This window comes from Lepidochelys olivacea (assembly GCF_965140295.1).
Source record: "Lepidochelys olivacea isolate rLepOli2 genome assembly, chromosome: 3".
NCBI classification, from domain to species: domain Eukaryota; kingdom Metazoa; phylum Chordata; order Testudines; family Cheloniidae; genus Lepidochelys; species Lepidochelys olivacea.
In genome coordinates this window covers 18,332,592-18,355,981 of record NC_140413.1, presented here as the reverse complement: position 1 = coordinate 18,355,981, position 23,390 = coordinate 18,332,592, and the positions used below count along the sequence as shown (strand labels likewise).

General features: G+C 40.2%; 1 protein-coding gene across 2 annotated transcripts; it reads left to right on the top strand.

The window, feature by feature from the left end:
- The first annotated feature begins 701 nt into the window (after positions 1–701).
- On the top strand, positions 702–23,021 carry UBXN2A (UBX domain protein 2A). Of its 2 annotated transcripts, none has more exons than XM_084624081.1 (7): positions 702–846; positions 5,648–5,701; positions 7,669–7,804; positions 12,348–12,457; positions 14,557–14,691; positions 18,015–18,176; positions 21,709–23,021. In XM_084624081.1, the coding sequence occupies exons 2-7, from the start codon at positions 5,661–5,663 to the stop codon at positions 21,899–21,901; spliced, it is 777 nt and encodes a 258-aa protein (XP_084480207.1). In that variant the 5' UTR covers positions 702–846; positions 5,648–5,660; the 3' UTR covers positions 21,902–23,021. The 2 variants fall into 2 exon arrangements, with proteins under 2 accessions (XP_084480207.1, XP_084480206.1); XM_084624080.1 differs by lacking the exon at positions 702–846 and adding an exon at positions 2,328–2,506.
- The last annotated feature ends 369 nt before the right edge of the window (positions 23,022–23,390 follow it).

Below are 23,390 nucleotides of genomic sequence, written 5' to 3'. Positions count from 1 at the left end.
TAAACTGGGTTTTATCTATCATGTAGTGGAGGCTTTCAGACAGAGATTTAAAAACAAATAAGGTTCTCCATGGCTAGTCACAGTATCTTTTCAGGACAAGGATCAGGCACCTATCTGACTGTGAATTCTTCCACAATGTGCAGTATTTTCATAGGTGCATTTTGCTGTAGTTTCCCTCCTCTCTCATTCTGCACTGGTGGTTGCTTGCTCTCTATTCCAGATGCAGTTGCAGCAGTGGCGTTGGAACAATTTTTATAGTGTGGGTGCTGAGAGCCATTGAACAAAACTGCAGACCCTGTAAAAATATATTAATGGAATATTTTTATTATTCCATTAATTTATTATTAATATAAAAATATATTAATGGAAACCACTTCACGCCAAGGAGTTCCAGCAACCCCTGGTTGCAGCTCTGTAGTGCCTGAGGATGCAAGTGCTTGCTATGTGTGTGTAAATGACATATTCCAGGGGATCCGAGGGCTTTAGAATCAGGAATTAAGTCTCACAACCCCCTTTCTGTATCCCCCACGTAGGGATTAATCAGAGACCTCCAGCAACCCCCATGCAAAGGTAACACTGCAGACGAGGAACAAAAACAACCCCAGGCTTGCGTCCCAGCCCCGCGCCTGCCCACCTCCCGGCACCCAACCAATGGGACAAAGGCCCCGACTGCTGAACAGCTGCCGCAGCTACATCCCCCCACAGCAATGGAGGACAAAGGGCCGGTCACGTGAGGGAAGCGGGCGCCGCGGGCCCCGCCCCCGAGTGGGCGGAAGGAAGGGGGCTCGTGGAACGCGCAAGGTTGATACATTGTAGCGCCCGCCCCGCGGGCTGCGGCTGCACCAGGTGAGCGGGGCTGGGGGGCTGCGCGGGGTAGCGGCGGCGGGTGCGTGACTGGGCGCTGGGGACACAAGGGCTGCGCGGCGCTTTGTGTCGAGTTCGCGGTGTCTGTCCCGAAGGGGCCAGCCTCTCAAAGGCGGGTCCCTGCTGTCGGCAGGCGAGGGGGCTCGGGGGGGGCGGGGAGAGCGCTGGGAGTTTCGCTGGAGTCTCCGCGGCGCGGCAAAATCCTCCCCCCACCCCCTTGCAAGAGTGCGAGCGTTAGACAGTGCGGCGGCCCCCAGCTAGGGAGAGACCTAGGGCGCCCGGATAGAACCCCACAAAGCGGAGTCTTCTTTCTTGCTGCTCGCTGGCCCCCGGCCTCGGGGATTACTTCACTGGCCGCCCTTCTGTTTTGAAAGTGTGCGTGCGGGATTGCGGGTTGTCAGGGCATGGTGATGAACAGGCCTGACCTTCCTTCCCCTTTCCCCTGGGTTTCCTTGCTCTGCACGGGGAGGTGGCGTCGTCGGCTGGGGCTTGGTGAGCTGGGTAGTTGGCTAGTTATTGCGGAAGAGAAGTTATATCTGAGTTAGGGGATGGTCCTGGCAGTGGATGCAGTACATTGGAGGTTTGCAAGGCTGCCACATCACCCAAATGGATAGCAACATGCATTTAAGGAGGTTGGAATTTTATTCCACCCCCCCCCCCCCGGTGTGGGTGGTGGTGTTTTGTTTTTTTTTCATTTGACAGTTCAGAAAGTGGATATGTGATCCTGTTAGGGTTATAGGTTTATATGTACAAAGGCTAGAGTAGCTTGCTGTATATTTGGATAATTTGTGGCTTATGGTATTGCATGCATGTCACTTTAATTGGAGCTGGTTAAAACTCTTTGGCACAGTGACTTTTTGACCGTAATGAAGATGTGGAAGATAACTGTTTAGGTTAAGACTTTGTGGGTTTTTTGTTATCACCATCATTTCTGTTCTACAAAACAAAAATATTCTCCTTGGGCAAGAATGGAGTGAGAAAACCAAAAGCTGAAAATATTTTCTGGTAGTGTCCTTTTTTTTTTTCTTTCTTTCTTTTTTTTTTTTTAAGGCATTTGTCTCTTTGTGCTTGTATCTAGTTCTTGTCTCAGACTTAGACTCTTTGGGTCAGGGATTGTATTTTTGTTCTATGTTTGTACAGTCTAGCACAATGAGGTCGTGGTCCATGACTAGGTTCTAAGTGCTATCATAATACACATGATCAATAATAATAAAACAGATAGTAAATGATTAGTCCCTGCTCCAAAGCATTTATCATCCATTTTAGCAGCTGTAGTAGACCATGTTTTATGCTCTTCCTCTCATGGCTCTGTTACTTCCTCCTCCTAAGGAAAAAAACTTAAATCAGCGTAGCTACTCCCTGAACTCCAGATATGGGGGTGCTAATGTAGCTGTCCTTTGAAACAAGAGAAGCAGTGAGGTTGGATCTGTTTTCCTCACTTGAAACTTAATTTGTAGGAGGATAACAGTTAAACCGAGAAACAGTTTTTATGAGAAATTCTGTACCCACAAGAATGAATATGACAGGTCCCTGTTCCAAAGAGCTTATTGTCTGAGGCCCCAGTCTCATGGTTGGAGTCTAAATGATGGACTTGAGAGACATGTGAGGACGTAATGTACACAAGGAAATATATGAATTACAGGTATGATTACACAGATGTAGATGTGCATGTTTTGATGGATGAAAAGTTTTTAAAGTGTAAGTGCCCATTTTTGTGACACTAAGGGTAAATTTATAGTCTTGAGTGATATCTAGAAATGTCCACCAAAAGTTTGACTCTGAGTGAAATTATTTGTGTGAATTCGGTTGATTTAGTAATAATTTAGTATGCTCCTGGGGGAATTCTGCACCAAATAAATAAATTTCTATGCCAAAAATTAAACTCTATTCATAATATTTTAAAATTCTGCATATTTTATTTGTCAAAATAATACAGTATAATCATGCTAGTTTCAATTTGTTTGGTATTTATTTCAAAATACCTGTCGGCAAGTATGTCTGTAACAATAAAGACAACAAAAAAGATTCAGTAAATATTCTTTGACAAATGGATTCCTTACTAGGCATATTAATACAGAACTTTGAAGAATAATTCATTTAAATTACAATACAGAAACAGATTACCCCGAGCCTTTGCACTGCTTCTGAGGAGTGTGGGAAATCAGGAGTAACAGAGTAGCTGAGGAAGGTGGAAGTAATTGCTGTGAAGGAGCCCAGGAGTGAACCTGGAGGGTTGTTGGGTGAGAGAAGTATGGAACATTTTTTGGATGGGGAGGGATTGTTAGGGAATTGGGAAGCCTGCCCCATGCAGACCCTGACTGACCCCTAGCCTCTCCATTCAGTCAAGGAACGTTTGCCCATCCCGATGTATCTTTGCACCCATACTCAGCCACCCGTCCTCTTCTGTCCCCATGTGGCCTGAACCTCCCCTCAGTCACACTTCATCCCCATGTGGCTCTGCACTCCTATCGTGCCTCCCTCATCCCATGTGGCTCTGCACCCCCACTCACATTCAGCCCATGGCTCAGTGCTGTCGCCAACTAGCGCCTGTGCTCCTGCCCCAGTTTATCTCTCCCTCACTAGCCCTTCCGAACCCCAGTTCATGTGACCCTTCCCCAGCAGCTCCATGTGCCCACTCTCTATCACCCCACCCTCCATATCCTGTGCCTCCTCAGCTGGCTTCACGGGCAGGGTACTGTGAGAAAAGTAGCCTCTCCTCCTCCCTATCCAGGTCTGGCAGAGCTGGCTGCCCTCTCTTTTGGCACCACAGCAGTCTGTGATGGGCAAAAGGTGTAACCGCAACACGTCTTTGGCAGAAATGTATTTTCCACAGAGAAAAAAAATCTGTGAGGGACATGAATTCTGCGCAACTGCAGTGGCACAGAATTCTCCCAGGAGTATCAGAACAAACTTAAGTGCTAGCTCCTATGTGCTATAGACTTCCTTGCCAGCAATATTTGTTAGAGTGCAAGTCACTAATTCCTCCTAATGTTAAAGAATTTGACTTCTCAGACTAAATACTGATACAATCTAAATATAACTAATGTAATTTTTTACTCCAAACTAAATAATTATTCCATTATATAAAGCCAAGTGTGTCTTTCACAGCTGGATAAGTTTGTATACTGCTTCTATAAGTGCAAGGCCTCTTTAGAATAGTAAAAACTTAGTTTTGAAGACTTGCTTCAGCCTGTCAGTGTTTTATAACAATTCTGATTACATTTTAACTTCATTTTTTCATTACTGTCAAATTACGTGGGTTCCAGACTTGAATATTGAATATTCTATACATTTCAACTTGAAGTAAATTTACCTTTGTTGTTTTTAATAATGCAAATATTTTAAAAATGCAGATTTTTAGGTAGGTCAAATATATAAACAAAACTGTCTGTCTGTACTACCATAGCCTTGCTTCTATATGTGCTATTACTGCACTGTAAAATGGAGCAAGGACATTTTATAAACAGTGTTAAAGGGACACTAACTGTAGTCTTTTGACTGATAGAGGAAATATTGCATAATCTAACCAGTTAAAGAAAAGAATAAATACATTTAGAAATGTATTACAGCTATTTTTGAGAGTGTGTCTGCATTTCTGTTATAAACTTGTTTTGTTTTTAGGGGTTTTATATGTAAAGATGAGACCATTAATATCCTGTTTAGCATAAATATCTATTTGGTTAACTAAATAGGATTATGAATTTTTGGCCAAGTTTGGTTTTTGTTTTCTCACTATCTAATAAGCCCCAAAAGCAAGTGTAAGTTAGGGGAGGAACACAGATCCTAACTCTTTCTAGTTTTGGACACTTTTGGAAGTATTGTGAGTGTTGTTACCTGTTCTCCATTCTGTAATATCTATGCACAATGTGGTGCTTTGGAGCCTGATCCTGCAAGGTGGTGAGCCCTTTCAGCACAGGTGGTGCCCAGCACTTTGCAGGATCAGGCCCTTAAACATGGTTCCAGCCTCACTAGGAATTTTTCTGCTATTTTTGGCATCTCAGATCTTTATTTTTTATTTTGTTTTTGTGGCTTAATATCTCTCATTGTAGAGAGATCAGGAGATAGCACAAGAATATGGTATTTTTCAGTCCTGCTGACTCAGCACATTAATCCTGTATATTTAGTGCTTGAAAATCCAGGATTTAGTCTCTTGCCACATATACAACAGGAATCATGACTTGACATAGCCAGTTTCTGGGACACTGCACCAATTTCTTGAAGAATAGAGAAGCCTTAAGGGAGGAAGTTGAAGGACACTGCATCTTTTGCTTATACGCACTGTTAAATGGAAGGTCATTGATGGAAATAAACTGTTACAAAGGATGCCTGTGACGGCATTATGGTCTTCTGCTACTGTCTGATGACACACTGCTCCCAAAATCTGTGAGAGAAGTTTCAACTAAATATGTGAAAATGAGGATGACTTGTTTTCTAAATTAGCATAAGAATGAGGGGATATTTTTGCATCAATGTTGTGTGGTGTGTTTTGGGGGGGGGGACTTTTTGGGGGGAGGTGCATTGAGAAAATGTAATAACCTAATCTTCCTCCTTCTAATGTTTTGAGGGTGAAAAGGGTGCTGGGTATATTCATGATCAAATTAGAAGCCACAGGAAAGCAAAGAACCATCTGAAGACTTAGAAATCTGAAATCTTCCCAAGTGAAGTATCGACACAGAATAACTTTTAACCATAGAGAAACTGTAAACAATTTATAGCTTTCAGAAGTGTGCTACGTGTGTTAAGAATTTTGCCTGTTTCTTAAAAAATTTCTTTTCATAATTAGGGGAAACAGCAGCATGAAAGATGTTGACAAAATTGGAACTTTAAAAGAAGAATGGTAGGTACTTATTTTTTCTTTGTATGGTTCTGTCCTGTCTTGTACCGTCTGTTTATTAATTCAACATACCATTAATTAATAATCAAACCTTCTGTAACGTCTATGAAAAAATATTATTGATTTAGTGACTATGGTTTGATATGCACGTTTTATTTGGCTCCTGCCTTCAGGAATGAAAGTTGAAATAGAATCCAGTGACATTTTATTACATTTTTTTTTTCAGGCTAGCGCATCTCTTGTTGGCTTGTTTCTCACTGCCTCTTGAAGTACAAAGCTGCCATAACTAGTCGGCTGGCTAGAGCAAATGTTTCTGCTCCTATTATCCCATGTCACTGAGGTTTTTTTTTATTATAAAGCACTGAGGAACACTTGCAATTAAAAACAAAAGCACTGTGTTGAAGATCTGTGTTCACTTTGTCCATCTGCTCCACATAAATTTAGGTTTTTGGGTTTTTTTTAGAAGAGGGAAATTGCTTTTGCAGAACACTTCTCATAGAACTGCAGACACAAATTCTAAGGGTGGAAGCTTTCCAAGTGGCTGCATGAACATTTATGCTTACAAGTAAAATCCATAAATCTGTCTGCCTTTCTGCTTTGACCCATTGGAAGCCTTTACATTATATGTGAAGATGTCTAGTCTTTATGCCTATTAAAACCTTAGACTTTAAGGAAAAACACTGTAAATGCCTTAACAAATGCTTATAGTTCATCTGATCTTTTGTGAGGGGGCAAGAGGGACAATTCATCGTAATGATGTAGTGAAAATGGGGAAGGGGGGGGGAATTGAATTGAATTTTTTCTTGATGTCACTAAACAAGTAAGATTGTTTCACTTTGTTTAAAAATGTTGATCTTGTATCTAACAATTTTTATGCTAATATTCTGCAATGAAGATTCTTGTTAATACAGACCTAATTATCATACTGAGCCATTCAAATGAACAATATTTTTTTCATGAACATTCATTCTAACATGAAGTCCTAATTTAGGAAAAATATTCAATTTTCTTTTATGTAAGAGTTGGGATTATTTGAACTGTTTGAAATACTTCCTGAAGTGCTAAATTAAATAAACTTGTCTGAGCTCCTCAGTAATGATTATCGTAGAAGTCAAATACTGCATGACCCTATCTGAGAACTTAAACCAAGAGGTAATCAGTCATTCAGAATGAACTATCTAGTGTCTAGTCAATAAAAAGACAACATAGTAAAAAGGAGTTCCTTTACACTGTGTACATAGAGGTACATAGCACTGTGGGTGGAAAATTGTACTAGACAGTAAAATGTGTTTGTAGGCTTTCACACCATGCTCGTTTCCAGAATATCAAAGCCTTCCGTTGTATACTTCCAATAGGCCAGAGTAGCACTGGGAAACAGCTATATTCAGGTTTATCAAATGCAGTGCTAAAGACCACAAGTGTCACAGAGGTTTTAGGGATGTCGGGGTGAAGGGCAAATAAACAGAAAATTAAATACAGGAATGACTGATATAGAGACCATCTTTGTTTTGTAAATGACTTTTGAATTTTATCTCTGAAGAACTTGGCATGTATTTTTGCACAAGTGGCTCAATGACAGCTAACTGAGACAACCGCAAATGTTTTTCTTAGTAGCAGGGTTGACTTCGACATGCAAGTTTTCTGACTTTCTATAGTAACAAGAAGAGATCACACCCTCTCATAGAGTTGGATTCCAAATTTAGAAGCTTCAGTATGGATGAATTTAATTCCCTTTGTACTATCTTTGCATGTCAGAAGAATGGTATAATGTGAATCTGCTATAGGCTGAGCCTTTTCATGAAAAGAATAGTGCAGCAAATAAAGCATATTAAAATCGTCCCACAAGGCTGTTCTAGTTCCTGTTTTCTAACAAATTACAAAATACATGGGATATGGGGAGGAAAAGACCTTTTTGTATGGAATTTCTTGTGTCCTTTAATGTGTCTCCTTAAATGACTCTTATTTCGTAGGATGTGTAAACAAGGAACTGATGACCAAATTCCTAATGGTACAGAGCAAAGCTGTGAATTTTTTGTTGATAACCTTTTTGAAGAAGCTCAGAAGGTTGGTGCTATATGCATGACACCAACTAAAGTTAAGACTGAAGTAAGTGGTCAGCCTTTTAATTTGTATTAATTTGTTAACGTGTCAATGTTTTATCATGCTGGGTATAAATTCCAGAACCAATTTACCAGGTGAAGGTAATGTACCAATAGTAACTACTGAGCAGACTTCCATGTGGAAATCATCTGGTTAACTAGGAGAACTTGACATGGAGATCAAACCCTGTGGAACTGGAGTAATGAACCCTTTGTTCTCAAGAATGATGGAAAAGCATGCAGAAGAGCATCCCACGGCAGTGCATAGCAGAGAGGAATATGCAACCCAAGGTTTTGATGTTGGACAGAGGTGACAGACAGTGCCATAATGTCTTACACATGTTCCCTCCAAAATGTATTGAGTTTATTTTATGGTGTGCCTAAACTAGTTGAAGAAAACCTCACTATGCTAATGAGAATAATAGTCAAGTCTTCACACATTCTAATTTTAAAAAGTAATAATTCAGTACTAACTGGGATTCTAAAAGTCTGTTAGTCAGTTTTGGGCTACTTAAGTGTCTGGAAAACTGGTTAAATAATAACTTTAGTTAAATCAATTTAAAAGTGCCTTGAATCAATATAAGAGTGTCCACTTGAAGGATTTAGCTGAATCAGTTTGTACACTGATTAAATAGGTACAAATTATTTTTGGGTAGATAAGGCCTAAATGGACAGTGAGCAGATGAGAAATGAGATGTGACAGTTGGATGCTTGGCACTGGTCTGTAGCTCCATGTGTCTTGTTTTGTCTCTCTCTCACACTCCCTATTGTTGCATGGGGATTGGGAGGGATACGAGATAACAGGCCTTTTGGAAAAAGGAAATTCCAAAGAAGAATTTGGAGGATGTAAGGGTCTTGATACGGCACCTTCACGTTTTAAAAGTATTTATAAAGGAGTATAATTTGGCTGGGTCCCCTACTCTCTTTAGGTGGACCATGCTAGAAGGCGAGCATTAGCCACCACCAATTTGGTAAACTTAATGTACCCTCTCTACACACATTCCCCCACCAATCATACATCATTTGAATGCCTGTTATGTCTACTTTGTTGTGAGGTATTATGTTGTGCCGTTACAGTAGAAATGGGGATAAACAATTAAACCATCAGTATGTTTAAATATTTGCATTCATTCCTGTTAGTTTTATGACTGTATTATTTCAAGACATAACACTGGATTTCTTTGGGACCTCAAAGCATCACGACAGCTATCTAAAGGGTAAAACAAAATCTAATAATTTGTACAGGTATCATTGAAATGTAATAGCGCTGGTGATATTTTTAGACAACATCACTATCATCTTGTTCACCAGCATGACTCTGTCAAAAGTGTGTGGGTTACCACAGTCTTCATTGACTTTGCTGCACAGAACTGTGTACATGCCAAGATTGTTCTAACTATGGACACAATTGATTATGCAGTGACCCCCTACTGGTACAGGCACAAATAAGGTTTTGTAGAAACTCAGACGCCATTGGGCCCTTGCAGAATACAGGAAGTAGTTCATCATCCATATTTTTCCATCCATGTTGCAATGGTAATTCAATATCTGGTTTACCTATGTGCAAAGAAATCCAAATGGTTGTTTGTCAAGATGCTCTTTTGGTATGCTCTTAAAAAGTCTCCTTATGTGGTGGGAGTTTGACCCGACCTGTCCTTTTTTTGATGCCTAGATTGAGGTTTAAGCAATTCAGGTCTCTATGGGTCTTTTATTTCTCTCGTTCTTCTCATACAGCACTGCACTAACCACTTGTTCATTTGAAAGCTGTTCATCAGGCTCACTTGCCAGAAGAACATCCACAAAACATTTGGATGATTTAAATTCCTGCTGCAGATTACTAGCAGCTTGAATAGCATCAGCTAATTTTATTGTGCTGCATAAAACAATCGTAGACTTTCTTTGACCTTGCTATGTATGGAATGAATTTGCAGAAGGGGGCTGGAGGGTGGTTTCTGAACTTGCCGGTAATTTGCTATTGGAATAGCTTGCAGTTTCTACATCTGAGGAAAGTAGGGTTTTATACCTTTGTAGCAGCTTGGACAGAAGAACCTTCTTGTACATAAAATCATTGTCTGCATGTTATCAGCTCATTGAAGAGTCAATGTCATAAGGTGACTATTGTTACAGTGTAACTAGATAATGTTGCTTTAAGATTAATTTTATTCAAGTAGGAAGAAAGGCCATGATGAGTGATTAAATTGCATCCTTAGCAATTAAGTCTTAAGTTCTGCACCATGTCATTTCGTCTTTGAAGTGCTGCCTCTCTTATATTGGTTGCTCTTTCAAATGTTTTCTATTTTATGAAGTGGTGGTGTAGTTCTGTTGGTCCCAAGATATTAGAGAGATAATGTGGGTGAGGTAATATCTTTTATTTGACCAATTTCTGTTGATGAGAGAGACAAGTTTTGAGCGTACGCAGAGCTTTACGTTCAGTCTTTTTCTCAACCACCTTGTCTCCCTATTCTATGGAGCTTTTCTTGTTTTCTCAAGCAAACAATGTAGCGGGACCAGTGGCTCAAAGACCTGCTTACTCTAGTGGCTATAGAAGCTGGTGAACATATAATGCTCTGTGATCAGATTTAGAGTCTGTTTTCTTTCCTGGTTCAATACAACTCTGACATGTGCCATGTTCTACTTGCTCGTATATTTCTAAAAGCAACCCCTGTGATAGAGAATTGGTCTATTTAAACATCATCTAAACTAGAAAATTAATTCAGTAGCTGCCAATACAATTAATCTCTCTTGGCTCTTGCTGCCAGCACCACAGAATTCTGCCCAGCACTGGTGGCTTAGGACAGGTTTACATTCTTTTGATTTTTCTTGACAAATAACACACTTCTCAAAGTTTGTGGAGTCTCTTTCTCTTTAAGATATTTGTAGCCTCATGTCTACATATTCTGTAACTTCCAGATAGAGGTAAAATACCCAGTGTATATTGTTGGTAGTGCGACACCACTACCTCCAAATACTCACCAGCAACCACACACCACACAACAGAACCACTAACCCAGGAACCTATCCTTGCAACAAAGCCCGTTGCCACCTATGTCCATATATCTATTCAGGGGACACCATCATAGGGCCTAATCACACTATCAGAAGCTCGTTCACCTGCACATCTACCAATGTGATATATGCCATCATGTGCCAGCAATGCCCCTCTGCCATGTACATTGGCCGAACTGGACAGTCTCTATGTAAAAGAATAAATGGACACAAATCAGACATCAAGAATTATAACATTCAAAAGCCAGTCAGAGAACACTTTATTCTCTCTGGTTACTCGATTACAGACCTAAAAGTGGCAATTCTTCAACAAAAATACTTCAAAACCAGACTCCAATGAGAGACTGCTGAATTGGAATTAATTTGCAGACTGGACACCATTAACTTAGGCTTGAATAAAGACTGGGAGTGGATGTGTCATTACACAAAGTAAAACTATTTCCCCCCCCCCCACTGTTCCTCACACGTTCTTGTCAACTGCTAGAAATGGCCCACCTTAATTATCACTACAAAAGAGTTTTTTTCTCTCCTGCTGATAGCTCACCTTACCTGATCACTCTCGTTACAGTGTGTATGGTAACACCCATTGTTTCATGTTTTTTCCACTGAATGCATCCGATGAAGTGATCTGTAGCTCACGAAAGCTTATGCTCAAATAAATTGGTTAGTCTCTAAGGTGCCACAAGTACTCAATTTCTTTTTCCTGGTAGTTTAGTTGTGGAAAAAGGGTCATGTCCTCTGTAGGCAGGACTAAAGTCTTTCCTACATCTTCTGGATTTGTGGTCTATGGAGACAAGGGTAGAAGTAGATTCAGTGGATCAAGCTCTTGCATATAAAACTTATGAGCTTGTGGGACAATTTCACTCAAATTCTACTTACTGGTAGAATAGTTTGTGTTTTATATAGAAACTTTTATCTAAAGATCCATAAAGCACTTGACAAATATGACTCACAGTACCCCTGTTAGGAAGGTGATTATTATTACAGATGGCAAACAGAGATGATCTTCAAGTGGCTTGTTCAAGATTACAGAGCAAATGAGCCAGATAAGGGAATTAGCTGCAGAAATCCTGTGCTCTAACTTCTCTCTCGACCACCCCTCTCAAAATTAAAGTGAAAACGGAATGTTGAATGATGCAAAACCTAGGATTCTAGATCTAGCATTTCTCACGATTGGGGTTGTTTAATTTTTTATTGGCCACGCCATGGCATGGGGTGGGAAGACAAAGATGGTAACTGTAATAATGTGATTGATAAAGTCTTGCCTTGTGAACTTTTTAACCCAAAGGCCTTTTAGCATTCTGATTCTGCTTTTTAGAGGTGTACGGTCTTCTGCTCTCAGGTCTAGAAATGTAGATCTTTAGAAATGTCATTTTTGTCCCTTGCTGTTGCTGTGTTTTGTACTGGCACTTGCCCAAGATGGATTATAGCGAGACTTGTGCCAGTGTAATTTTCAGTCCCTTGAGTGGGTGAGCTAAAATCATAAGGAGATGCTAGTATACTGAGTCGTGTTTTCCCATGACTTCATTGTTTTTACTTCACAGGCTGATATAATTATTAAACTATGGAAAAATGGATTTACAGTAAATGATGGTGAACTTAGAAGCTACAAAGATGTTGCAAACCAACAGTTCTTGGATTCAGTTAAAAAAGGGTAAGTGAGCTTTGTCTGCTGAGCCTGATTGTGTTAATGCACTTCGTACATTATACTCTAATGCTGCATGAGCTTGTAACGCAGTTGCTTTGTTTATACACTCCGACAGCTGTGTATGAATTTATACTGCAGTTGTCTAAACTGGCCATTAAGGGTATGTCTGCGCTGCAGCTGGAAGGCATGATTGCCAGCACAGGTAGGTAGACTCATGCTGGCTCAACTTGAGCTAGGACGCTCAAAAGATAGCCGCGTAAATGCTGTGGCACTGTCGGCAGCTCAGGTTAGTCACCTGAATCCAAGCGTACCCTGGGTCTGAGCTTGGGCTAATAGCCCAAGCCGCTGCCTGTGCCTAAACGTCTACTCTGCTGTCTTTAGCATGTTAGCTCAAGTTTATCTACCCATGCTGGGCAGCACACCTCCCAGTTGCAGTGAAACCTAATCTAATGCCTGGTCTATACCTACACGTTAAATTGACCTAGCTATATTGCCCAGGGCTTTGAAAACCTGTGTGCCCTGGGCGACATAGTTAGGTTGACCTAACCCCCGTTGTAGATGCGTCTAGGAAGAGTTCTGTCGACCCAGCTACCACCTCTCAGAGAGGTGAATTAACTACATTGACAGAGTTTTTCTTCCTCAATCTAGGAACCATCTACAGTACAGTACTGCAGCACCATAGCTGTGCCACTATGGCTGCTATAGTGTAGACCTATTCTAACACTGCAAGAATTAATGTCCAGCCAATATAGTAGCTTTTAGATGCTATGGTTAGTCACTCTCAAGTCCTGAAATAGACAACAGAATCCATGCCTTGAAGATGTTACTCTAAAGGTACAATACAGAATAGAGGACAAGATCAAGTGCCTGCCGGTAGTTGCAGCTGAACTGCTATATGAAACAGATTGATTAACTTGAGTGTAGACCAGGCAGTACTCAAATGGTGCTTTCGTTGTGGATACTCAGACTGCTCAAGTTTGAGGCGTGTTGGTGGGACTTTTGGGGCGGGGGGGGGGGGGGGACATCTGCGGCCACTGCCCATGAATTTTTATAGAACTTAAGGTTGGTCAGGGTTTCAGTCAATTACCTGTCTCCCCCCTGCCCACATACTAATTCACTATTTAAGCAAAATCTAAATCAAGGTAAACTTTTTTTTACAGCTATATGAATTTATTTAACCATTGTCTTTTAAATTACAAATCTTCCTTTCCACATTGTTTCAGGTCTAATTCAGTGTTAGCAGCACTTCAAAAACATTGTTTCATAAATATGCTATAAAATCATTCTTCTCTGTGAATGCAACATACAAGAGTATGTGCTCCTATCCATAATCACAATGAGCAGCCTGTCATTAGCTGGGAAAGTACACAACTCTGAATCTATAAATACCCATATCCTGCTAAGGGAAGGCGAGGTGGGTAGGGTGCACAAGCTTATCTTCTAGTGAAATAATTACAAACTGTAAGCTTTCAGATGATCCCTGGAAGGTAGTTAAATGTGAATAGAATATTGCTAGTCAAACAGTGTTTAATTCACTAAAGATCCTAGATATTCGTGATACTCTATAGAAAATACTAAAATACATACCTTACTTTGCTTACTCTATAATTACACCTGTTAATCAAATGAGTTTCCATACTATCTGTCTTAAAAAGGAATTCTGTACCAGAAAGGTGGTCTTTATCCCATTACCAAAGAATTAACATGCTGTAATGGTGTCTAGTATTAACATTTCACAATTTTTATTAAAGATACTGGTATTACATTTCTTTGTGTTTTGATATTTCATAATATCTTTTAAAACTGAACTGTAGTTTACACAATACCCATGATGTGTTGTCTTTGCTTTTTTAGTTTTTTCACTTCCTAGTTACCTCATAATTCAGTAATTTGCAATGGATGTCTAGTTCATCAGTGTGATTTACAGATTATGCTGAGTATGTGTTAGTAAAATAGCTGCAGTGTCGCCAAATCCTTTTTGTATGGATGAGCCAGCCACACGTTAATCAGAGCTGTGTTTCAGTTTTTAGACCAAATATTGTTATGGTCTTTTCACATACAGAGAGCCTTATTTTAATTTTATATGTATTGGATTTTTTTTAAAGGGAGTTGCCAATTGAGTTACAAAAGACGTTTGATGATGAGGTGGATGTGAATGTGGAAGATAAGAAAGACGAGGTGTATGTATTAAAGAAGCCAATATTTCACCCCTTTTCTGGACAAGGTTACCGGTTAGGCAGGTAAGTGGTCTAATGGGATGTATGCCTTCTGAGTGGGTTGAGGTAGGGGAATAACTCATATCTTCATCCTTTGTGTGCTATCTATAGTAGTATTTTCTCCAATGATGCTATCCTGCCATACAAGGATTTAAATGAAACACTGAATTTCCTCTTTAAAAGCAAACTATGCAAGACGCAGTCTATGAAGAAAAGGTGAATATGACATTCACTTAGAGGTTAGGACAATGGGCAAGAGGATCTTGACTAAATGAGCAAGTTCCCTGGTATTCAGCCATGTAATTTATCCCAGTAAAATAGTGTTTAAAATTACTGCTGCATACATTAAACTGATTATTTTTCTTTTTAATTCCCATCTATTTAGTGTAGAAATTCTGATGATAGTTTTAAAACTAGACTGAGCTTATAAATGCTACAAATGGCATTGTGGTTTGGAGGATTGATTTTTGAGGATAGACACACCAGGAGCTTCTGAATGCTAAACCCAGAGATGCCACCTGAGTGCTGATCTGGGTACCTCTCTGCCTGCATTTCTGTCTGTGAAATAGGGATATTGCTTACCACATGGGAGCACTGTGCAGATTGTCAGCACAATCCTTTGACAAATGTAACTATGTATGTGCCTCTTATTTCCAATAACCAGTCTAAAAATATCCCAACTGATAGCGGCTCTTGTGATTCTAAGCGAATTAGTGATAACTCTGTGCTCTAAAATACAGTAATAAAGTAGATGGTTTTTCATAACCCTGATCAGGCCTGATTGATAGCTAAGTCCTTGCCTCAGAGTCCATAATTAACACTTGTTGTTAATTCAATTGAAGTTGTATCAATGCTCCAAATTGTTTCACACACATTAAATTGCCTGTTAAAATGATGTCTGCAGATATGGAGGGAGAAATGGCAATGGCGAAACTCTTTGGGTAAATATGAAAGCAGCCACCAAAATTGAGATAAATAGGAAAAGCAAAATCTGGCCTGAATAGTGCTGGAATTTGACTAAATGGTTGAGACAGATTGCTGACTTAAGTGGTAAGAGGCAGGGTTGTTGAGTTATTTGTTGTGCTTTGTCATGCCTATAGCACAGGGGTGGGCAAACTATAGCCCACAGGCTGGATCCGGCCCATCAGGGCTTTAGATCCGGCCCGCGGGATTGCACTGCACTGCTCCCGGAAGCAGCTGGCACCATGTCCCTGCAGCCTTGGGGGGGCTCAGTGTGCTGCCCTCACCTGTGGGTACCTCCCCCCACAGCTCCCTTTGGCCAGCTTTTGGGGGAAGGTACCAATGGGAGCTTTGTGGGGAGGTACCCACAGGCAAGGGCAGCGGGCAGAGCCCTCTGCTCTCCTTCTCCCAGGGGCCGCAGGGATGTGGTGCTGGCTTTCCGGGAGCAGCACAGGGCCAGGACAGGCAGACAGCCTGTGTGCACCGCTGCCACCCCGGAGCCGCTCCAGGTATGTGGCGCTGGGCCGGAGCCTGCACCCCTACCCTGAGCCCCTGCCTGCACCCCAGTCCCCCTTCCCTGACCCCCTCCTGCACTTCGCACCCCCTCCTCTGCCCCAAGCCCTTCCTGCACACCGCATCCCCTCCCGCACCCCAACCCCCTGCCCCAGCCCTACATCCATGGACCTGCATACAATTTCCTGACCCCCATGTGGCCTTTGGGCCAAAAAGTTTGCCCACCCTTGCTATAGCAAGTAGTAATCCTGCCTTCCAACAGACAAACTAAAATCTGGAAACATGCTATTCTTAAACTTCTTTGTGTTCTGTTTACAAGTTTCATACAATGAAACATTTTACTACTTGCTCAGCATTTTTGTTAAGGTTTACAAGTTTAAAATGTCCCCTCCCTCCCCCCCATTAGTCGAATCAATGGTATATTTTAGCTTGTTTTCTTTGTAAAAGTAGTAAATATCATGCTAGTCTTGGAAACCTAAACAATGCTTGGGGGTGAGTGGGGCAGTGTTATGCACTTGTCTTCATAAACTAAAACAGTTGCTATCCTACAGAATGTTGTGATTCATTAAGGCAGGTATTCATTACTACTGAGAGAAAGGGTGCTATTTTCACTGATATAGGAAGGGACAGAATTCCTAAGGAGAATCATGGGCTATTGATGCTGTAGTCCAGGATCTACTCCAGTGTGACTTCAGCTGCACTATACAATTTAGGTCTGGTCTACGCTAAGAGTTAAGTTGACCCATCTATGTCTTTCAAAGATGTGAAAAATTCACATCCCTGAGCAGTGTACTTAAGCTGACCTAACACCCAGTGCAGATAGATTTGTTAGATTTAGATGTATTTCTGTTCTCCCTCAATGCTGCACACTCAACATTTTACTTTTGTGGTTTGGAGAACCATTGTAGTTTAATTAGGTGCTTTAAGGTTAAGCAAGAGCAACAAAAAGAGAACAAAACAGCAGGATTGAGAAAAGAGAGTAGAAAGGTGGATTGGTACAGATGGATGACTGCTGACAGGTGATTTTAATACTGATTTTGAATAATCAAAATAACCTGTAAGACTTTGTTTTTTTCCATTGTACCTCTGTGTTTTACCTAAACCCCAACTATTTGTAGTCTAAGTGCAAAATATCTCTGATCAGCATTACATGTTGTATATAGTTGTAATCTATCAGCCATGATACAATTAAAAAGTTAGGCCACATAAATAGAGGAAGCCATATTTAACCCTTAATATCTAAAATTATTACATTGGTGGACCACTTATTGCAAGTATGTTTATAATTTATAAGATTTAGGACTAGCCTTTTTTTCAGTGTTTAGAGATTTATTCTACCACACTTAGAGCAGAGCATCACTAATGGGTGATGTGTAATCTATTTTTTATGCTTTATAAAAGGGTAAGTACCACACACATCACAGTTAAGCCCTCCAACAAATTACTGTTAGCCTGTAAATTCTTCAGTCAAACTCCTGAAGGTGTTACTTTATTTCCTCCCAGTGAAGGATATATAGGCAACAGAACATCAAGTCCTATTATTTAGGCATTTAATTCTACATCTTTATCACTTAAATCTCTCTCTGTCTCTTAATGAAAATAAAGATTATTTTAAATTATTTAACAGAAATAGGATATTCTCTCCCTTACATCATGTTTGAAGTTGTCAAGTCGAAGAGTTGTTGCATCTCTCTAGTAAAGCCTCAACTTTAATTTGTATTCCTAGGCTTGTTGCACATCTGTTAGTACACTCTGACAGGATTTAGAACCTCCTAGAAATGTTTTCGTTCAGTCAAAAAAATAGAAGAGGTAATGACTATTCTAGCTTATGATTTTATGTGGACTGCATAATCTTTTTTGGCTCTTCTTTCCAGTGCGACTCCAAGAATAATTTCTAAAGTGAAAAAGGACCTTGAAGCTGAGAACAAAAGGCCTCTTCCTTCAGTAACACTAAGCGATTTGGAACCAGTCACTAATATCCAGATCTGGTTAGCAGATGGGGAAAGGATAGTACAAAAGTTTAATGTTTCTCATAGGTAAGATTTATCTTATCACTATCCTATATAGGACTTGGAGGTGATTATCCCATTAACCCTTTTACACTAATACATCTAGAAATTCTTTAAGTATTTATATGGCCTCTCATCATCTGAGTTCCTCTCAGATACACAAAAATAAAGATGACTTTTTTTGTCCTTCCAAGCCTGTAGGAGAAACCAATCAAGTGCTGTATGTACCCGTGTGCAGCAGAAGGGAAAACAAAACATAACTGCCAATGAACGTAATAGACTGCCAAGTTAATTGATCAAGATCTGCGTAATACCAATTTATCAAGGCATAACTGTTGGATTTTTGTCATTTTACTGGCAGTTAAGTGTTTTTGAGGTGTCTATAATTCCTTGATGCAGGTTCTGTTATAGGGGATCTTTTAGGGACAGTACAGATTTTTATTGTTTAGTTTTAGTTTATCCTTTTTTGTACAGCTTACTTATTTTTAAGACCATCTGTCTTCAAAAAAAACAAGTGTCTTCCAGGAAGTTCCTCCAAAGAATTTTTATGAGAAACTCACTAATAAAAGCAATTGATTGCTCATGGCTGGGATTAAACACTAGTGGCAGGTGAGGATGGGGTGGACAGCATGATGGACGTGAGGCCTTGAAAAATCCACTTGCCTGGATCAAGTAGAAAGCGTTCCCTGGTAGATACCATCAGTGTCTAAGTGCCTAAGCTTTCACTCTTTAAAATTAAATAATTTTTTTCTAGCCCTTATGGTTGCAGAGAGAACCTTTCAGATATGAACTTATTCTAACCCAGTGTCTGCAGACTTAGGAAGAGGATTCAGAGCCGCTGCTGCTCGTAGCTTTCCTGAGCTTCAGCAGAGGTGAAAAGGACGAGTCTCATCAACTTTCATTGCTGCTATTGAGAACCCTGTGGGCAGCAATGATCTGGGCAGATTCAGATTGATTGTGCTGCTGAGGCAGTCTGCTGGTGAGGAGGGCCCAAAAACTGAGGCTGGAGGGGAGAGGTAGAGTAGCAGAAATGCACACCCCACAAAGCAGCCAGGAAACTGAGGGAGAAGAACAGTAGTGGAAATCCCATCCACCCTTGCATCAGCTGGAAGATTGAGGTAAAAGGTGAAAAACAGGAGACAATGTTTCTCGTCCCTCTCAGCAGTCAAAGGGAGTTACGGGAGGTGATCCAAATTTTAAGAGAAACTCCAAAGCAGGGTCCAGGGTCAGAACACTGGTGGAAGCCCAGCATCCTGCAGTGGGGAGAGCACTCATCTAGGTGTCTGTCCTGACTGTGTGGGTGGAACATTTCAAACCAGTCTGTGACTAATTTGTCTACTGGGTGTCTAGTAAAACCCCCAAGCCCTGCAAGGGGCTCTGATAAAGCTGTAGTCAGGGTACACATGTTTTTTAGGGGAAAGTAGGATCAATTACTAAAGGAGATTAGGTTGAAGAACTACAACCTTCAGTGACCTTTTCCTATACTTTACTATGCTGATAACACAACTGTAATATATAGAATGAATATCTTGTGCTATACATCTCTCTGAAGTGATCATAAAGCTTACCTTCAACACCAGTTCAGGTTGTATTGCTCTCTCTAGTACACTGTATATTGGTTTATACCCAGTCAGGATGGCAGCCTGTAACTGCTTAGTCTATCTCTGAATTCATCAAGATACTAGAAGTCTGAGAGGCTCCATTTGTTAGTGTTCACTGTCTCTAAAGGTCTCTAAAGTCATAGAATCCAAATCAGTCATAGAATCCAAATCAGATCGTTATTATTAATGAGGGGTGCGTTTGCATTTTGATTATTAAACCTTTTATTGGCGGGCTCAATATTTTTCCTATTCCAAAATATATAGGATTAAAATTCCTAATATGTTTTCATCCTAGTGCAAATAGATTCATCTTAACAGTTCTTCAGACCAGTCTTATCTGACAGATTGTAGTTGGTATGAGTAGAACATCCCCTTTCACATAACCATATTGTCAGAAAACATTTAAAAGTGTTATTCTATCATAACTTGTATTTATGCTAGTGTACCAATGAGCTTCTGTGGTCTGTTGTACATACACATGCTGTCAAGGTTGCTTCCTCACTCTGAACTCTAGGGTACAGATGTGGGGACCTGCATGAAAGACCCCCTAAGCTTATTCTTACCAGCTTAGGTTAAAACTTCTCCAAGCTACAAACTGTTTTACCTTTTGTCCTTGAACCTTTATGCTGCCACCACCAAAGTGTCTAACAAAATATTAACAGGGGAAGTGCCCACTTGGAAATGTCTCCCCCCACCTCCAATATCCCCCCCAAGCCCTACACCCCCTTTCCTGGGGAAGGCTTGATAAAAATCCTCACCAATTTGCAGAGGTGAACACAGACCCAAACCCTTGGATCTTAAGAACAATGAAAAAGCAATCAGGTTCTTAAAAGAAGAATTTTAATTAAAGAAAAAGTAAAAATCACCTCTGTAAAATCAGGATGGTAAATACCTTACAGGGTAATCAGATTCAAAACATAGAGAATCCCTCTAGGCAAACCCTTAAGTTACAAAAAGACTCAAAAACAGGAATATACATTCCATTCAGCACAACTTATTTTATCAGCCATTTAAACAAAACCGAATCTAACGCATATCTAACTAGATTGCTTATTAACCCTTTACAGGAGTTCTGACCTGCATTCCTGCTCTGGTCCTGGCAAAAGCATCACACAGACAGAGAGGACCCTTTGTGTCCCGTCATTCTCCCCCCCCCCCATCCCCCGCTTTGAAAGTATCTTGTCTCCTCATAGGTCATTTTGGTCAGGTGCCAGCAATGTTATCTTAGCTTCTTAACCCTTTACAGGTGAAAGGGTTTTTCCTCTGGCTAGGAGGGATTTAAAGATGTTTACCCTTCCCTTTATATTTATGACACATGCGCTGTAGTTAAAAATAACAGATAGAAATTTTAAGGCAAATTCAAGGGACTTGTCTTTATGGTACTATGATATTCTTAACCATTATTATCATAAACCATGTTTTTTCATTGGAGAGGGCCAGAAAATGGCTAAAAGCACTCTATAGTATGTGCTGCTGCTGTGTTTAAGTTAAGGGAAAAAACATTATGTGCTTCTGACCTTAAATAGTTCAAGTGTAAATTCCACAACTTCCATATCTAACATGAATTTAGTGCTGGTGAAGAGTCCTGGGTGATGTGGCTGAAGTCACAGAGCAGGTAGAATTTCAGGGTATTCTCTGTGCAGAATTAAGGAGAAACCAGAATGAAGGCACGTTCAGCTAGCATGCCAGTTGCTGGGTCATAGTGAATGCTGTGGGAATGTATTGTGTAGATTACATATAAGGGTTTATTGCAACTCATGGCTGCAAAGGAGAGTACAGTAGTATATAAAAACTAGTTCCACTAGCAGTGCAAGAATCATACTTTGGAAACTGCCACAGAGCCTGCATGTATGCTGCATTGTGTGCATGACTTGTGCTCACCCCCACACCTCTTGAAAACAATTGACTCACATGCTTAGAAGCATTTTAACTTGCTGGATATTCTTTTTCCTTTTCAGAATAAGCCATGTCAGAGACTTCATAACAAAATATCAAGGATCGCAGGGAAGTGTCCCCTTCAGCCTGACCACATCTCTTCCTTTCCTAGAGCTGCTGGATGAGACTCTCACTCTGAAGGAAGCTAACTTGCAGAACGCTGTTATAGTTCAGAGACTTCAGAAAACAACTGAGCCTTTCAGAAGTTTATCATAGTCTTTGGTTTTAAAAGTACCTTGATTATGACAGTAGAACTGCTGCTGCAAGTAATGGCCAAAAAACCATAAAGACTTACCCAAACAAATTAGCTTTCAACTCACCAAAAGGCTACATATAAGTTGAACTTAGCTAGACAAAACCAAAAAAAACCTGAACAGCAATATCTGGACGCACTGTATCATCTCCACAAAGCTGCACTCTTCTTAAAGAGCAAAATGTGTGTGTTGTGCTGTAGTTTGCGGTATTTTCTAACCATTTCAGTGTTTGGAGACCAGCAATAATGAAGCAGAGGTAACCTAGTAAGACGGAGCCCATCATCTAAGTTCCTTCTAGCTAGAAAGCACTAATGGCCTTTTAAAGGGATGTTTGGGTTAAAATCATGAGTCTAAAAGACTTGTGTTACGAATAGCATTTTAAGTGAAAATTAAGTCTTATTTTATTTTTTCCCTTCAGTTTGGACAGAGAAACATGAGTGAAACCAAGTGGTTTTGTTTCAATCAGTCAATTTCAGGTTGTGATTTTTCTTACACTAATGTTTATCATTGAAGCATCTGTAATCTAGACTTGCATTTAAACACTTTTCACTATTTCCATAGAAACTCTTAAAGAAATTATGAAAAGCTGTTGCAATTAAGTTTAACAATCTAAATTTTGGGACTTCCCTTTCAAAGCCTGTATTACACTTGTGCACATGGGAACATCTGAAGACAAGAATGAGTTGGCTCCTTTGCATGCTGTATGTGAGGTGCTACAACGTAGACTCCTGAGGTTTGCTATTACTAATGGTTGAAATAGCTGCTTGCCTCACTGGCAGCTCTGTTCCCATCCCCAAGACATGGAATGTCATGACAGGTGTCCTTTGAACTTCATGTGCCACTAGCTGCGTAATCTATCCTGACACATGTGAGACACAAGCGTGACACCTTGCAAGACACACCATGACACCCAATAATTTTAACAGTAGACTAAAGATGGCTACAGAGAAATATATAGTTAAAATACAAACTTTCATCTATGCCAAATTGCCAGATATGGGCAGAGTTAATTTGCACATGTAAGTCTTCCAATAACATTCTAAAACCCTTATTTGGCAATAAAGCGGCTTCCTTCTCCTCTGTTCATTTGTTTGTTCTTTATATCAATCCTCACTTTCTGTTTAAGTTTGGTTTATTTTGCAATGTATAAAATATGCCTGTCGTCGTGCTTTTAATTTGTGTCCCCATGGCCAATTACCATTAGTATGCCATACATTACCTGTTGAGAAACCAATATAAGGACTGTAGATTTTTGCATACAATTTTGCTAGACAGTTTGCATGAATCATTAAGTTCAGTAGTGTGTGGATTTGTGAATGGAGCCCTAAAGGTCCGTTGGATGTGATTTTCCTGGACCCTTCAATGAAGAGTAACTGGTTTTGTGCTGCATTCAAAAGGGGAAATTGTTTGGTTTAATACTTGTATTCACTACAGTTAAGTGAGAGGGTTTG

Bases quoted from the DNA above. Each gene is read 5' to 3' on its own strand.
- UBXN2A (XM_084624080.1), top strand. From the start codon at position 2,478: ATGTACACAAGGAAATATATGAATTACAG. The intron at 2,507-5,647 runs GTATGATTACAC...TTTCATAATTAG, and splicing joins AGGAAATATATGAATTACAG to GGGAAACAGCAGCATGAAAG. The intron at 12,458-14,556 runs GTAAGTGAGCTT...TTTTTTTTAAAG, and splicing joins TTGGATTCAGTTAAAAAAGG to GGAGTTGCCAATTGAGTTAC.